At 18.8% G+C, this 19,405-nt stretch overlaps 1 protein-coding gene across 1 annotated transcript; it reads left to right on the top strand.

Moving 5' to 3' along the window:
• Positions 1–12,271: 12,271 nt before the first annotated feature.
• LOC133667309 (uncharacterized) lies at positions 12,272–18,908 on the top strand (the record flags this gene model as incomplete). The annotated part of the gene is given in 7 exon segments (XM_062085123.1): positions 12,272–12,278; positions 12,961–13,058; positions 16,360–16,489; positions 16,492–16,595; positions 16,639–16,707; positions 18,719–18,805; positions 18,867–18,908. Coding segments are annotated over 7 exon segments (537 nt in total), but the record flags the coding sequence as incomplete, so codon positions are not given.
• Positions 18,909–19,405: the final 497 nt, after the last annotated feature.

The raw sequence follows: 19,405 nt of genomic DNA, 5'->3' as shown, positions 1-19,405 counted from the left end.
CATTTAATTAAATTTTTTCTTGTCATTAACATAAAATATTGATGCTACATAAATATCTGATGCTTCTTTTTTCGATACAATTTTTAATAAATTTTAATTTTGCTATGTCATGATATTTAAATTTTTTAAAATAATAAGTTTTCTATTTTATTTTAGAATAATCATAGAAATGATTTGATTACAGTGATTTTAATACTGATTTAATTCATATTAAATTATTTCATTTATAACTATTTGTTATTATTTATGACCTTAATAAAAAATTAAAGGATTCTATTTAGCAAAATATATTTCTATATATGCATTATCTTTAATATAATATAATTTAAAGAGTTTATAATTAATTTTTGAAAATAAAAATATAATTTTATATTATAAATTTTTTATATTAAATTATATTTTTATTTCAATAGTATCAATAATCTAATATTCTGATAAGAAAAGTTTATAATTAGGAAAAATTAGAAATTCATAATGTTACAAAAATTATAAAATCTATTTAAACAGAAATGATAAATGAAACTTTGTAAGTAATGCTTCAATCTCATTTCAATCACATCCAAATAATGATTTTTGGAATTAATGTTTAATTGCAAATTCGATGTTACAGAATATTGTAACTTAGATTACATTTAGATTACAATATTCGCCTTGTGATATTTTTGAGATTATGTAATATAATTCAATATTTAAATAATCAAAACTTAGACTGATAATAAATGCGTTTTTTGATATTGCCAAGGAATAATTTTATATATAAAGTTATATTTCTATAAAAAGTTTTGAAATAACAATTAAATATTAATAAAAATTATTAAAAATACGAAAAATGAAAAAGATATATGTATATATTTCTATATTGCGTCCAAATAATAATGCTTGAAATTATTTTACAAGTTCGGACATGTTAGAAACTAAACGTATCTCATAATGTAATATAATGAAAACGTATCTCTAAATTTATTATTATAAAAAAATATAAATATTATTATATAATGACAAATAAATTATTAATATTTTTTTTAATTTTACATTGATATATATAGATTAATAAAACTTTAAATGAATTTTTTATTTTTTAAATATTCATCTAATTAATGAAAACCAACGATAGTTTGTGATCATTTATAGTCGCCATTGTGCAATGAGAATAATTATAAAAGAAAAATGGGATAGAAAGAATTTTAAACTAAGACCATAACTGTAGTAAAATTTTAATACATAATGTATAATACATAACCTATTAATGGATTAAAATAAACAAACAAACAAAAAGAGTTTTTTTTTCAACAAGATTTATAAGAAAAAAATTTTTGTTCTTTCATTTCTTTTTTTTATTTTTTTTGTATATTATATTGTGGAAATAAAATTTTTTAGAATCTTTTTTATTCATATGAAAATTGTAAAAATATGAATGAGTTTATGTTTATTTATAATAATGTATTTATTTTAAAACCATATTATTTCTTTAATCTTTGTTATCTTTGAAGAATTTTACAAGTTGAATAAAGTAAAAAAAATTATAAAAGAAATACATCAATTATCAAGATTTATCAACAGATCAATTATCAACAGACAAATTCATATAGTATAAAATACAATCATATATTTTATATAAACTTATAATTATAATGAATTCTTATAACGAAGACTATTTTGTTCAATATATTCTTTAAATTACAAGATATGTTGATACATAGCAATATGTAAAATGTAATTTTGTAATACTATTTATTGTAAAAAAGATATCTGAGATCAATAATCTCAGATAGTGGATAGCTATAAATATTATTAATATTATTAATATATTAATTTAAAAATAAGTTTAAAAATAATTGCAAACAATTTCGTGAAAAAATGACATTAAAAATCATTTTAATCAACAAGAGATACGATTATATTCGAGAAATATTTTTACGAATAATATAATAATATAATATAATAATAAATATAAAAAATTGCAAATATTAATGCATTAAATTTATATTGTTTTAAGTATATGCATATATAAAAGGTGTTTCAAAATTCATAAGAAAGAATTCAAAGAAAATTCGGATAAATGGCCTCCACGATTTCGCTCTTTCGTACATACGCACTCTTTTGTTGAAATTTTCCATGATTGTTTTGTATAAATGTGGCTGAATTTCATTGATACAACGTTCAATTTTCTCCTTCAAGATATGGGTGATCGTGGGCTTATCGGCATAAACTTTAGATTTCAAAAAATCATAAGAAAAAAATCCAACGGCGTTAAATCGCACGATCTGGGCGGCTAATTCTGATTATCAAAACGAGAAATTACACGATCAGAAAAGGACTCATGCAATAATTGAATTGTTTTTCGGGTTGTACGGCATGTGGCACCGTCTTGTTGAAACTATCATTCATATCCATATCTTGCAATTTAGGCTCAAAAAAACTGGATTATCATGTTGTCATGTACAGAACAAAATTTGGAAAAATAATTTTTTTGTAAATAATTTTTAGAGACTCCCATATCTATACCCCTATTATCCGAATACCTTAATATATAGACGTTCTATTATCCGTATGTTCTCTATACAACGTTTCGTAGTGATATTTAAATACAATATATTTAATTATACTTAAATTATAACATAAATTTAGATATAATAAATACTTTCCTGTGTTCAGCCGATTAAATGTAATCATATCAATTCTGAAACAGAGAACGATATCATAATGATAAGTAAACAACAATGTAGTTTTAACTATTGAAAAGAAAACAAAATAATTAAAAATCTTGAAAGTGATGAAAGTGCAACAACAAAAAATTAGCAAAAATACATGATGTTGGGAAATCTGTAATCACAGATATTAACAAACAGAAATGCAATATTAAAAATTATATACAGAATATTCGATGGTTTGAGGCGCAACGAGAATGTAATTCCCTATGCAGTTGCTTCTAATAAAAATTTACAATAAAAAATTTATTACATTATTACATTAAACAATTTAATTTATGTGACATGCCTGCTAAAGAGATATGGAATCCTTAGATGTTGAAAGAAATTGTCAATTTTGTTCATTTCTTGAATTTATTATTTGAATAAATGAAGTTTAATGCAAAAAAAAGTAATTGTTCTATTATCCGAAAATTCCACTATCCGATCTCTTTTGTCTCCTTATAAGGGAATCGCTACTGTATCGATATATATAATTATTTTCTATATATACAATTCGTATTAATTTTCGAGATAATTACAAAAAATAATTGCTATTATTATATAGAAGACTGTTTATTCTATTCGTATATGTATATAAATTATCTATTGAAATATTGACATTTTCTTGTTTACATGTATAATGGTTCAATTAATATCATTTTCAATATTTATTAATAGAGAATCTAGATATTTTATGAATTCTTCGAAATTACAATAAACAATGTAATTAATATTAGTAAAATAAATAAGTTAATATTGTTTTGAACTTTTATATATTATTTTTACATTTTGCATATTTAAAAAATTCGCAAAAAAAGGGGCAAAATGTTAATATTAGTTTTATTAACATATATTTAGTTAATATATTTTGAATATCGATAATTACAAAGTATACAGAAACAGTAAATAAGGGATTATATATTAATATTATCACAAACGCACGCACTATCATGAATAAATAGTCAAAATTCAATGTAATAATAACAAACATAAAACAATAATTTTATGTAAATATCTGGAAAACAATAAATTTAAAATAATTGGAATCATAATCATTAAAATCATTAAAATCATAAGCTTTCGATCAAATTATCGCACATATTGTGTTATTATAATAATCCATAATTCTAAAAAAGTGTAATACTAAAATATATTTGTTAGTAGTATTCATCTATAAATTTATAATAAATGAGATAAATATATTGAGGATATATAATAATTTCCTTTCTCATTTTTATATTTAATTGCATAATATTTTGTAAATATTTATTTGTTAATATGTTCCAATTTGAAATTTGATTCTTATTATTCAATTAATACAAAATTTATAAAATTTCTTTTCCTTTTTCTTTTTACAATGAAAAATAAATATTTTTATTATTATATTATTATATTATATATTATTAATAAATACGTCGTTTTTTACAAGAACATTATTAAGTATGCTACTATTTTTTCATATTTTATTTCATAATATTCATTATATTCTAAAATTATTATTAAAATTAAATTATTTATATTTAATTATATCCATCCGTATCATATTTTAATAAAATATCCAAATAGTTTAGCTTTTAAAAGCTTTGTCTCACGTAATTATTAATAAGGAAAAATATTTTTTTATTTAATATTTTATTAATTTTTAATAATATTACATTCATTGGTCTAGATTCGATTACATTTTTGATACTTATCTATTGAATCTTAAAGATGTATGCTTTTGTTTATGTATGCGTCCGCAATAATAATATTGTAATAATTTTACTGGATATAAGCTTAAATGTCCTTCGACAGATTTGTAATAAAGATATATTTCTTAAAGATGAATGGACTATATAAGTGGTTCTTGCGGAATGCGTCAATTAGAAAGTAGGATTTTTCACAAAATTGTAGCAAATAATTAAAACCCAAGATCAAAGCACAATACGTTAGAATAAAAGTAATGTAACTGTATCCGGTAGTCGGGCTATGACGTGTCCATAATTTTCTTAGCAAGTGACGTCCGTGCCTTCAGAAAAATTCCTTTTTGATTCAATTAGGAGAGACAAACGTTTCTCGGTAGAATACGTCAATAATCATTAATATCGCTGTCGATGCTTCGCGATATCCAAATTTGAGGAAATTTCTGCCTTGAGTGATGATCTGTATAAAAAGATTTTATAATAAACAGGAACAGATCGGCGCATCTTATAGATTCGTGGAACTAGAACAATATTATTTGTCTTTGAATCAGCCGCATCTGAAATGTGTATGTCATCGTTAGGATCGATTCAGCTGGTCTGAAATACATCAGAAATATACAATTATAAGTGTTGGCTAAATTCTCAAAGACAATCTTCTCATATCACATCGTCCTGGTTTAAATTTAATAGAGACTCGTGCGCGATAAAAACAAAAAGAGTTTTTATATAAAAAATTTCTCCGAATGTAATGTATATAAATCTCATGAATAAAGCTTATAAATAGTTTATGTTTTTTTTTCAGAATATTTTCATTTTCTTTATTCTATGCATTTTATTCAGTTATTTTATCATATGTTTTATCATTTCTAATTCTATATTTTTTTATTTTCATAATCACATTTTTTTTCTTTTGAGATTCTTTTAATTTGCATTTTTATATTATTGAAAAAATAACACGACTCGATTCATTTTTATTTGTCTTTAAATCTATTAAACGATTTTGAATCTCTCATTATATCCTAGTGTAATTTCTTAATTTTGTTATCTAATTTGTATTTACGTTCTTTTAAAATTTGTAAATATATTTTATGCATAATTTAAATATATTTAAATGCATATAATTAAAATCTGATTTTATCAAATATCAAATACATAAATATTCACGATATCTTATGGTGTAATAAGTAATTTGTTTTATAGAAAAATTATCGTTATTATTGCTTCATCTCAATATTTTCAGTACATTTTCAATAAGCTTATAATTATTATTTATCTTATTATTTATCTTATTATTTCAATTTGTATTTATTTTTTTTTGCTGTTCCATTGTATTACAATGAGTTCCATTTTTATTCCTTTAAATAGTTTATCGATTCATCATTAATATATTTCTTTTCTTTATCTATAGCTAATCAAATAGCTTTTAATTAAATTAATTAAATTTTTTTTTATAAACGCCATATATATTTTTTAATATTTTTACATTTTCGATTATATGTTAATAATTGAATTTTAATACATCCACTAAAATCATTAATTAAACAATATGTATTGTTTTTATTGCTTAAGCTGAATTTATTTGTATTACATTTAGATACATCAGAGGCATTATATCGAGTAAAGTTCTTAAATTTATTTGATATTTTTATTCTTTTTTTTGAATATCATAGTTTTTTTATCATATCATAGTTTTCAATTTGTTATGTTTAACATTAATCTTTTTTATTTATTCTGTACATAATAATTCAAATACTTTTTTTTTAATTTTCTGTATTATGTATGCAATTATTTTTGAGTGTGCATTTAATACGTTAACATTTTGTTCATTCATATATTTATAAATTATAAATTATTTGATCTAATTTATATAAATAGTTATTGCAAGTATTTCACTATTTTCTATTATTGCATTTATGATCACTACTTTACTTTGAAATTTTATTTTGAAATCATTATCAATAATTTTTTTAACTGATAGTTAATTTTCATACAATATTATACATATGTTATATATTTTACTGTGAATGTAATAATAATTCTTCCTACATTGAATTTATTTAAATATTTAATAATACTTATATCTTTTAATTGTGATCATTTTAATACTTGCTACCGTTGCACTATTTATGGAAAATAAAAAATTTTTTATTTTGTCACGTGACTTATTCTTTTGAATCAACATATTATTCATTTGACGATTATGCGAATTTGCATTGAAAGAAAATTCATTGTTATTATCTTTTTTCTTATTTATTTATCTTTTCTTTCTTTTGTTTCCAGATTTTATATTTTCTCTTTTACAAAAATAGTCTTAGCTCGAATGAATTTTCTTTTCTTGAATTAGAACTATCTTGTAATTTCTATACTATATAAAAATATGATCACTTGTTTGAGATAATCTACGACATTCGTTCATTAATTTTTCTTTAATTTAGCATTGAAAAAAAATTTTAATTTTTGTTCAAGTCTATTTCTAAAAATATTTATTAAATAGTTATAAAATTCCGATAAATTATAGAGTATTATCATGAAAAAAAGATATTCGTTGATATCTTCTTCAATTACTTCTAACTGATTATATAAGTCGATTATATTTTTCTATATTTCCGAGAATTTTAGATTATGAATATTTTTAAAGAAAATAACGAATCTTATTTTGATAGGATTTAATGTAATCTTGCAGTACAATCTAAACATCTTTTGCTTTATTGATTATAAAAATATACACAATATTTTTCACCAAGAAACTATGGTTTTAATTGTTATTTTTGATTAGGATTCATTCATTCTAATATCTCTAATCGATTTTGATTAATAAAATCCTATACTTTTATTTATTTAATAACAATTCTATTTTATAATCTATGATTGATAATTGTTATTTAATTTAAAAATTATACATGCTATTTCCATTTTCTTAGTTTATAATTTTTTATATACTTCTTGAATTGTATACTATATAATAATATTATAATATACAAGAAATTGAATTTTAATTAAACATTTTATCGAGTTCTATGCTAATCTGTTTTTAGATTCTCTTTTAATACTTTTATTTTTTGTTTTTGTGCGTACATGTGTAGATCGACGAATAGTATTTACAAAAACAAATAGAACAACAAAGATAGCTCTTTCACATTAATTTTTTTTTCATAATATTGGATGACATTGTCAATACATTTAATTCTTACTTTTAAATATATGACATTAAAATTAAAATTATTAAATATGTGACTATATATTTGATATTTAAAAAAATTTTTAAATTATTATATTATCATTTATCTTTGATTTTCCTATTTTTCTATCATTTTTGAAATATATAATGAAATTTGAAATACAGAAATAAATAATGCTCTTTGTGCGCAATTTTAGTAAATAAATAGCAATATAATAATAACACAATAGTCAATAATAATATTTTAAGAATATACTATGAATATTAATAACAATAACAAAAATATTAATTATTATATTTTTATAAAATTTGATTTGCTCATTTTTCTTTTTAGAAACTAAAGACTATTTCATTTGGTTTTTGATTTCATTTTTAATAATCTCATTTTTACTCATATCAATTTAAAAAAATTCAAAAAACAAAACTATATCCACCAGTATAGCAAACACAAGTGAATTTTCGAACATTTTAAGCATTTTATTTCACATCAAAGTCTAAAAAAGTCCAATTTATTTATATATTTTATTTTATATCATATGAATATATATTGAGATTCCTTTCTCTTATATTTAATAATAACGATTTTTTTTAATGAAACTAAACTAAAATACAATGTGTTTTTTATTTTTACTCTTTAGTCAATTTATTAATACTTAATATTAATATTTATTTATTAATAATTTTGTAAAATAAGTACATTAAGAGTCATACAATAATATATTTATAGATTTAAATAAAATGTTATACAATACCAAGTATTTGTAATAACTTATTTGCAATAAATTTTTTTTAAATATTAAATTGCATTTTAAATATTATACATTGCATTTTACATTATATTAAAATTCTAATGACAGAGTAATATATCTAAAACAATATAAGGCTATTGAATGGTTTCATTACAAAAACGATATGATAAATGCTGTAAATTAAATTGAACATATTTAATTGCGCTGTTACATTTTAAATGTATATTTATTAAATCAAATGTATATTTATTAAAATGATTATAATTTTTTAAGTAACAATAAGCTTTATCGAATAGTTATATAAAAATTTTTTCATTACTTTCATATTTACAATTTATTGTATAAAGCGTTTTACATTTTTATAAATATTTTATTTATTTTTACAAATTTAGATTTTCCTTGATTTTTAATTCTTATTTTGTAAAAAAATGCTATTAGAATATGTTCAAAAATATCAGATTGTACTTTATTATATATATATTTGTGTCTTATAATGCTATATAATAAATTATATAAAATACATTAATATTCTATAGTTTTTCATAATATTTGTACATTCAAATAAATTATTTTTTTTATTCTAATTTTATTTAGAATATTTGTTTTAATTTTAATTATTTGAATGTTTTTTTTTAGAAGGTGCTGTATGAATTTATTCAGATTTCTTCTTTTTTATATTAAAAAATATATCGAACACAAATGATCTCTATTTATAATTTGTAATATGCAAAATATTAGCGCTGAATTTATAACTTTACAATTCATGACATTGACATAAATTGTAAAATAGAAGAAAAAAACATAATATAATAACATAAAAAATGATAAGAATATTGAAAAATTATCGTAAATATATTTGTAAATGATATTGTACATGCAATAATATAAAAATATTATATAGCTATATTTATATAGCTATATTTATTAATTGTAAAAATGTTACGATATAATAGATTTGACCAATTAATGGTTCGTGCTTTCTTTGCTTATTCGATAAAATATTAATTCTCTTAATATCTTTAAAGCAAATCTGAATAAGAGTTCCATCATTAACAGATAATAAGATAATATTTCTTCATTGCTTCGCTGTTTAAAATCATATTTCAAATATTTTATTTTATCGATGCTCATAGTAATGGTTAGGTTAGATTAAATTAAGTTAAGTTAGATTAGGTTACGATTGAGAGAATCTTAACTAAGAATTATAATTTCTCAAAAAGAAGAAAAATCATAGAGGTATAGAAGCTACAAAACTACAGAAACTCTAATTCTTTGAAATGAAGAAATTAGATAGATTTGCTATATAAAAATAGAATTTTAAAGAATTTTCATTTCTTATATTTAATTATCTATTATTTTATTTATTACATTAAATGTTAATTATATAATTAAATATAATTAAATAAAATATCATTAAATATAATTAAATATAATTTTAATAATTCTAATAAGTTAAAATAAATATTAAGTACTTGTCAATTCAATGTGTTTTCAATTCAGATAGTTGTAATTTGTTTTTTTATTTAATACATTGTAATTTAGTTATATTTAAAATTAGATTTCAATATTTAATAAGTTATCCATCAATTCGAAACAACAACAACAATAATAATAATAATAATAATAAAACATAACAATAAAAAAAATAATGCAAATTTCTATTAATTAAAAAAAAAATAGAAATTACAAAGTTGCATTAAGAAGAAAGCATTACAAAATAAAAATTAACATAATAATCAATGAATTTAAAGAATTTAATCACTAAATAAAAGAAATAGTATAATCAAATATAATACAAAACAATCTGTTCTTTATTTAGAAAAAAAAATAAAGAAATAAAGTTAATTATTAAGTACAATATCCTTCGAACTGCTACAAACTGTGCAAACATTTAATTTAAAATTATTCCTTTATAATTAAAATAGATAATGTAAAAAAACTATAACTACTAAGGTAATCCTATAAGGCGTACTATAAGAATTATACAATAAAAAAACAACTGAAATAAAAATTATTTCCCACATTAACAAGTAAAATAATTACACAAAATTCAAATCTTCTACATTAATTTTGTTCTAAATAACAATATTTTCTGATAGGCAACTTTATGGATAAAAGCAATAAACTTTGCTTGAGCAACTCGAACACAAGTAATTCAAAGAGAAACATCTTTCTCTAATAAGAAATCACGATTTTAAAATTAACTCCTGTAGAAATAAAAAATTTGTTAATAACATTTGTTACAAATATAAAATATTATATTTATGAATTAATACTAATAAATATATCATATCTATGCAACAATAACACAAACTTATCAAAAATTAAAAAGAAGAAAATATAAATTACAAAATACTTTCATTTTTATCTGGAATATATTCTTTATAAAAAATTAAATTGAAAAATTAAAGATATTAAAAAATATTTAATAAAAATAGAAAATAGATCCCAGCAAAAGAAAACTAAATATAAATATCAAAAAAAATGAAGCAATTAATTCAAATATATTATATAAATAATTACATGTTCATATTACTAATCTTTTATTTAATAAAATTATTAATTATTCATTATGATTTGAAAAAAGCTAATTATTTTTCTATCTTTCGCAAAAAACAGGCCTTAGTTATTTAACGAGAAAAACCATTATTTATATCTATATATTTATGACAACTATAACATTATTGTATTATGACATTATTATAATTATAACATTAACATAGAAGTAAAAAAATTCATTACAGAAATTTGGAACAAAAAAATATCTTAGCATCTATCTGATTAATAATAATTCTTGTCTTTGATTAAAAAATTTAATAAATTATTAGTTATGACATATATTTAAAAATTTCATAGTATTTATCTAATACTTATAATTTTCATACAATATACAAATTACAAAAATATTTAAAATTATTTTCAATAGATTATAGTTTTATATTGAAAAGGGAGAAAAATAAAGCAAAATTAATAAAATTAAAATAGATGTCTCATAGACTATATATAAAAATAAATTTTATAATGACTACTGTAAGATCAATTACAATAAATGATAAAATACAAAAAACAAATCAAAACATAATTAATGAAGTAAGTAAATAACTAGATAAAGCAAATGAAAAATATAATTTAATCAAATCATATAAACTATGCAAAAAAATATTACCAATTAAACTATAAAATACCATAATAATATAGTACCATAATATAGTCTAATAATATAATAGCTATATAAAATAATTCTTCGATTCTAAAATACATAAGTTGATTAAAAATATATAAGAAAACAAAAAAAAAAAACATATGAAGTAAATAGAAAATGTAAAAAAAATACCAATAATCACAATTTTCTTTATAAAATGAAATTCTAATGTTTTTATGAGAAAAAATTTCTATAAAAAATATATATTATATTTAAACATTTTTAGTATTGAAACATAGAAAACAGAAAATACGGATCTTTATAAATTGAAAAAAAATTTGAAACTCTCTAATTTTCATTAATTGCTAATAATATACAATTACTAATTAATCTTAAAAAGAAATTAAATTGAAGTTATTACATTTTTTTAAAAAAAATCATATTCTACATTTTAATTTGTATCTTCATTGATAAATAAATAAAATGATATCTGTAATTTTTGATCAGTTTTAAGAACATTATGTTGACAATATACAATTTTAAATAGAGTTCTAGATGATGATTATCTTTAATTGCATTAGTATAAATGAATTTGCGAAGATTATGACATAATACAAATAGATAAAACTATTCATTTTATAATTTGCAATAGTATGTGGTAAGAATATTAAAAAAAAGATTAATAATAAAAAAGATATAATTAATGAAAAAAATAAAATTTTTATTAGAATAATTAAATAATAATTAAATAATTAAATAATAATTTAATATAATTTTTTTAATAAATAAATATATATATAATTATTCATATGAACAAAATTAAGAAGAACATGAAAGGTAAGTAAATATTAATATATAAATGCGAAATTTTTTGTAAATGAAAGAAACAATCTTTTTGATAAGAACGAAGAGAAGTACTATTTTTTTATGATATTATTTCATCGATATTTTCAGGCAATGTGTTTTTTCAGATATTCATATTAATTTATGGAGATTGTATTATTATAATTTAAGAACTATTATATATAATTTAAGAACTATATGAAGAAAGATATAATATTAAATTTGAAATTTTTACATTTTATATTTAAGATATTTGATCTTATTTAAAAATATATTTAAAAATCTAAAAAAACTTATTTAATTTTTATATTATATTATATTAAAATATATTCTATAAAAATATATTCTATAATTATTTTTATAAAATTATAATTTATAAAAATATAAATTATATATAATATAATTATATAATTTTATTAAAATCTTTAGAAATTATTATTTGTCATACATTTATTTACCATTTGTGTGTACTGTTTATAGACACAATAACTAAGATATTTAAAACAAAAATTTTATTATGGACACCAAAAAGTCAATATACTTCGTTAATATCATTATCATTAATGAAATATTTGGTTTACGTATATTTGAATCGAAAGGACGATTACGATATGGCTGGAGTATAATATATGCATCATTATATATGGCATATTTTTGAATGCAATAATAAATACAGATTGGCTTGCATACCAAGAGATCACTCATAAAGTATCATTAATTGTTAACATTATGTGCGTTATCATTTTTATAGTTCTTGGAATGCTGAATACAGAAGTAAGTATTTCTAGAATTATAATAATATAAAATAAAATAATGCAATTATCAAATTAATATTTAATTATTAATGATAATAATTAAAGAAATTAATTAAATAATTAAAGAAATAAAATAATTAATCAAATAATTAATTAAAGAAAATAAAAAATATTTAAAGAAAAGTTTTGTTTTTAATTAATATTTACATTGTTTTTAATTAATATATACAAAGTCCGTTTTGATATTTCGATTATTATCAATGTATATTGCTATTTCTAGTAATTCTTAAAAATAGAATTTCAAAATAAGTATATCGAGTTTTATTAAAAAAATGCAAATTAAATTTAACACTGATTTTTTATTTGGTTTATATCATTTTCATATTTTATTTATATATTATTTCATATTTTTTATATTATTTTATATTATTATTTATATATATAATTTTTATTTTCAATAAATATTTCTCCTTTTCGTTTAAATTAAATTTGCAAAATTCATTTACCAAGGTAAATAAAAAAAACATTTCGCCTAAATTGCACATTATAAAATAAGCACTATTATATTTTTAATTAATGTTATCATATTTGAATCAATTTTATTTTTAGAAATGTAATATATAACATTATTAATGAAAAATTTTTAAAATATTATATAAAAATATTTAATATATTATTTTATAATTAGTATTTATTATATTTTTAAAATGTATGGTATTTGAATTGAAATTGAAAAAATTGAATTGAAAAAAATTGAATATATTTTATAAAAAGTTAAAATAATGTTAAACCATTACTAATATTGTTATCATTATAATGTTAAGCATCATTAATACAAAATACTTTTATTTTATAATTATTTTTCTTACATTAGCATAAAATTAAACACTAAGTTTTTACCTAAGAAAGTTGCTGATATTTAAATTTCTTAACATTTCTTTTTCTTTTACAAGTTTTAGAAATTTAATCTTTAAGAATTTTTTTTCAAGATTTGTTTCTAAAGTTTTAAAAAAAACATTCTCTTTTATTTAGAATAATGACTAAAAAATTGATATATTTCTTGTAATTTAGAAAAGAAATTTCCTTGATGATTTTGGTAATTTTGTATATGATATAGAAATCAACATTTTTCAATTTTTTTCTAATTATCATCGTCCTATTTTTTAGTTTTCGAAATATTTGCAAGAAAAGATTGTTATTTATTATAGATTATATATTATTGTATAAAATTTTTTTATACGTGTTAATATAATATAAATAATATAATAAACAATTAAATGTAATAAATTAAATAAATTAAATTAAAAATCTATTTTCTCATGGATTATAATAGATTTAAAATATCTCAAATTCTTTGGATTTTGCGAAATGCAAAAATAAAATGTGAAATTCTTGATCGATTAAAATTACAATGACCGAAATTATAATAATAAATATTAAATATGATACCGATATTATGATCATTTTTTATGGTTATAAATGTTCGAAATTAATGTTTTGATTTTCGTGAACTTTTAGTTTATTAAACTCTAAAATTATTTTAATAAATTCCGATATATAAATTTTCCAGATTTAAAAATATTTTTTAAAAATATTTAAAAATATCTTTAAAAGAAAAAATAATTTTTGGAAGGAAACTCTTATAACTGCAATTCTTTATAGTATAATTATATACCATTTCATTATACATTTGATAATAGTTGAATTTAGTTGAAAATTCAGAGATTTCAAAGATAAAAAATTATACGAAAATAATTATTCATCATTATTAGATATTTTATGATTTATGTAATGATTCGAAAAAATTTTTTCGTACTTTTCATTATTATCAAATGTTTGTTTTGTATTAAGTATATAACGAGAAATATAAGAATATTAAAGTGACAACTTAGTTTGAATATTATATAAATTGAGTGCCTAAACTGAATATTACTCGAAGCTTATTATCATTTATATAAAACTTTGTTATAAAACTTTATAATTATTTATATTATGAGCTTTGAATAGTAGTTGACTCTAACTATTTGCGGCTGATTGATGACTTTTAATTTAATTCATTTATTATGACTTCTATCTAATTTTTAATTATATTTTGAATTGCATCTATGCTAATAATATTATTGATTTGATCTGTATTGTATTTTGGCTAAATGCTAATTGATTTTGAAAACTATTGTTTTTTTTTCAATTATTATTTTTTGCGGAAATACAAAGAATGTGATCTCGAATAAAAGTTAAAAAGACTAAAAAAAACCAATGGACGCATTGGAAAGCAGTTTCGAAGGATGAAACTTTGCAAGATCATGTTGCAATACATGGAGATCAAAACTTTTATGATCACTTTTATAATGATTTGTCACAAAACATTTGGTACGCAAGTAACTTTTAAAATAATCATATAGTTTCGCTATTATAGTTTAACTTAGATTACTATTGAGAATCTGAAAATATTAGAGAACTATATCTGCTTATAAATTACTATTAAACTGTTACAAATAAAGTGTTAAACTGTTAAAAATAAAGCTATTGAAAATGAAATTCAAATTAATTCAAGTCTAATTGTTTCATAAATCAATTCTGGTTTTGTCTTAAAAAAATATAAATATTGAATAATTTCTAAAATTTTAATATTATTTTAATATCATTTTAAAACATTCTAATAAAGTAACTACATGCACCATGATATTTTATTCTCTAGTTAGATTAACTTAGATTATATTGTTAAATGAAATAATATAAAGAAGAATTAACTTTGATACATGTTACATAATATTTAAAAAAGAACATTTAATATTTTAATATGAAAAAGTGAAATTTTAATATCTTTTTTAATTGAAAATGAATTTTTCATAAAAAAATTGCCACAAAAAAATATTGTAAAATTAATTAATAAAATTTTTTTAATAAAAACGAATATTAAAAGACACAATGTAATTCTTTATTAAAATATTTTCGAAAAATATAATAAATATAAAAATGAACAATGTACAAATTTATATTTATATTACATTATTTTAATATTTTTATATTCGAATATGCCAACAGTTAAAAATTATGTTTTGGGTTACCTATTTTTTGATAGTATATATCATTTTCTGATTGTATAAAGATTTACACAATCACAATAATTTAGAAAGTTTTTTTATATATTTGTTTTCTGAAAGAAAAGTTGCATTAAAATTTATAAATTTATTTTTTTGTGTTATTTAAATATATAAGATTTTCTTCCTATTAATACCTATAAGTTATTGATAAAAATAATAATATTGATGTTACTTTATTTTTTTTTTTTTATCTATTAAAGGCATATTCATTTTGAGATCTTTCAACTTTCACGTGAACTTAATCAAGCATATACTTATCAAATTCTCTTAGACTTAATAGTGGAATTTTTATTAGTACTGTGTACACTTTATAATTTATATTTTTATTTAAAATCATTCAACATATCATAACATTATCAAATAAAGGAATTATAGGATTTTTAATATGGACTTTTCTCAATTTAACAAAAATTATTTTTATAAATAATTACTGTACTAATTTGTATCGTGAGGTAAGACTACATTTATTTATATTTTAAGAGAAAAATTTTATAGGTACAAATAACAGCACATTTACTTCGACAATTGGAAATTTGTTATTTAGATAATTCTATTAGAGACGAGGTAAGATGCATTAAATTTACTTCTGCCAAAGGTCATTTCTATATTTTTCTTTTCTTATTAATTTTTATAATTTTGATATATATAAAAATAATAATGTTTCTTTCACATATAATAAGTGTTTTAATTTTTGAATAATTTATAAATAATAATTTTTATAAAATATTTTGAATTCTATTTATATAAGATACGACAAATTATTTGTTATTGATTTGATATTGATTTTGGAGATGATTTATAGAATCAATGGAAATTTGTTAAGTTAAATTTGCCAATAATGGCAAAATTAACTTTGATTTTTAAAGTAAAACTCTTTTTTTTATATTGTATTTATCATGAAGAACAAAAATTTCAAAGGAATCCTAAATCACTATTCAAAAAAAGATGTTGAATTTTTTGTTTATTTAAATTTACTTTATTTGATTTCCTAAAAGATCTTTTTTTTTCATAGCAATTCGATATGATTTTCAATGGTTGGACAAATAATTTGAATACAATATTAATAATTTGAAATATAATAAATTCTCCTTAGAATTAGGGATTCTTTGCAATTTACTTAATATTTAATGTCAAAATCGACAAACGATATAATCATTAGATTGAAATACTTCAACATATTGAATTTTGTATAGTCATAGATTTTTTTCATAGATTCTAATCCAATGATTAAATACTTTAATAATATACTTCAATAATAATGTTTTAAAATTTTTTAAAAAATAAGCACGATTTATAAATGATATCTTGTTTCTTTTTCTTATTTTGTTTATTTTAATATATTTAATATTTAATATTTAATTGATCCATATATGATTCTGATTTAATATAATCTCGAAACTGTCTAATAATTGAAGATAGATCTAAATTTTGCATTACAATCTTTTTGTAATATATCTCATGAGCAAAAGCTTTCTGTATCAATAGCAGCATTGAAGAAAACTTCCTAATATATCCTAAACAATATCCTAAAGAAATATCATTTTGTAAATAAATATTCAATAAATGAAATATTTCGTAACATGCAAATTTTAAAAAAAGAATTATTCTGTAAATAAATATTTAAAAAAAGATGATAATCTCTACAAGCATTTTAAATAAAATTAATTTAATTAAGAATAAGATTATTTTTTCCAAGAGAAAAATTTGCGATGCAAGTTTTTTCGAAATTTTTATTGTTCGTGATAAATATTATATGAAGCAATAAAAAAAAACGTTGACTTTTATAATTATAAGTTTGACACTCTAATCATATCGAATTGTTTCTAATAAATATACAAAGCAAAAGCTTGTTTAAATTCTTCTTTCAAAAACAGAATTACCCTCGCAGCATTACCCTTTATCACCTACGTTTACGTCCCTATCAATGTCTAATAATGTCTAATATATATATAACAAGATATATATCTTGTTTAAGGTAAATCTTTGTTACATTATATAAATTTGCATAATTAAAAATTATAAAATTTTTTTTAGAGAATAAGTACATTTCGTAACGTAAAGAAAACTTATTAAACTTTGATCGGCTAACAATAATTTACTTATATATTCGAATATAACGATCATGTTTTGGAAACTTGATTCGATTAATCACAATATAGTCTTTTTTTCTTTTTTTATTATTATTGAATGTATGTTAAAATATTATTACTCAAAAAATTATATTTTTACTGTATTATACAACAATACATATTTTGATTTTTAATCCTTAAAAGAAACATACATATTCGAATATTTTTGAATATTAAATATCATAATTTATATATATATTGTTATAATAATTGTATATTCAAATGAATTTTTTTCTAATCTCTAGAATGTTTGTTTTATTTTTTATCTTCTTTAAATATTTAAATGTTTTTTTTCTTTGTTAAGAAAATGCTATGTAAATATTTTCAGATTTTTTTCAAAGATTTTTTCATAATAGAGAAATATATTGAATACAAATAATCCTCATTTACAATTTAATAAATAAAAATATTTACGAATAAAAATTTAATAATAACAATAATTTCAGGTGCAACAATTTTCATTACAAGTTCTTCTTCATCCTTTAAAATTTAATGCCGGTGGCTATATTTTTAATAACAAATTATCAACTATGGTAAATTAAACAAATATTTAACTTGTCATATGATTTATTTAAATTTTAATTTCTTTTTCAGTTTTTTGGTAATATAATGACTTATATCATTATATTAATACAAATAATGGACAATTTTAATGAAGTCTTTAGACAAAATTTTTCAAAATTAAAGGTTTATTACTTCTAAAGTCATGATTTGTTATTATTATACTTTATTATTATAATAAAGAGATTATTGGGAAAAAAGTATTGGGATTTTGACTCATAATGTTTATGACATTCATTTTTTACCTTTTTTGAAGATTATAGAACTTTTAAAATTTTATGAAATTTCGAAGGTTATTCTATCAAAGTTGTTTATTTAATTATAAATCGTATTTGTTAGAAAAAATATATTTCTTAGTTTTTAAGACTTTATAGTATTATAAAATTCCATGACTGTATCTTAGAATCAATTTTCTAATCTCTACTCTTATAATACTATTATGAATATTAGATATATAAGAATTTATTTAAAAGAGAAAATTGCGAAAAGATAAAAATTTATAAATCAATTTCTGATTAAAGTAACATCGCGAAACATATTTATATATTATATATATATATATACAATTATAA

This window comes from Apis cerana, linkage group LG14, assembly GCF_029169275.1.
Source record: "Apis cerana isolate GH-2021 linkage group LG14, AcerK_1.0, whole genome shotgun sequence".
Lineage (NCBI taxonomy): Eukaryota > Metazoa > Arthropoda > Insecta > Hymenoptera > Apidae > Apis > Apis cerana.
The sequence above is the reverse complement of the archived record's forward strand: the minus strand, read 5'-3'. Positions and strand labels throughout refer to the sequence as shown.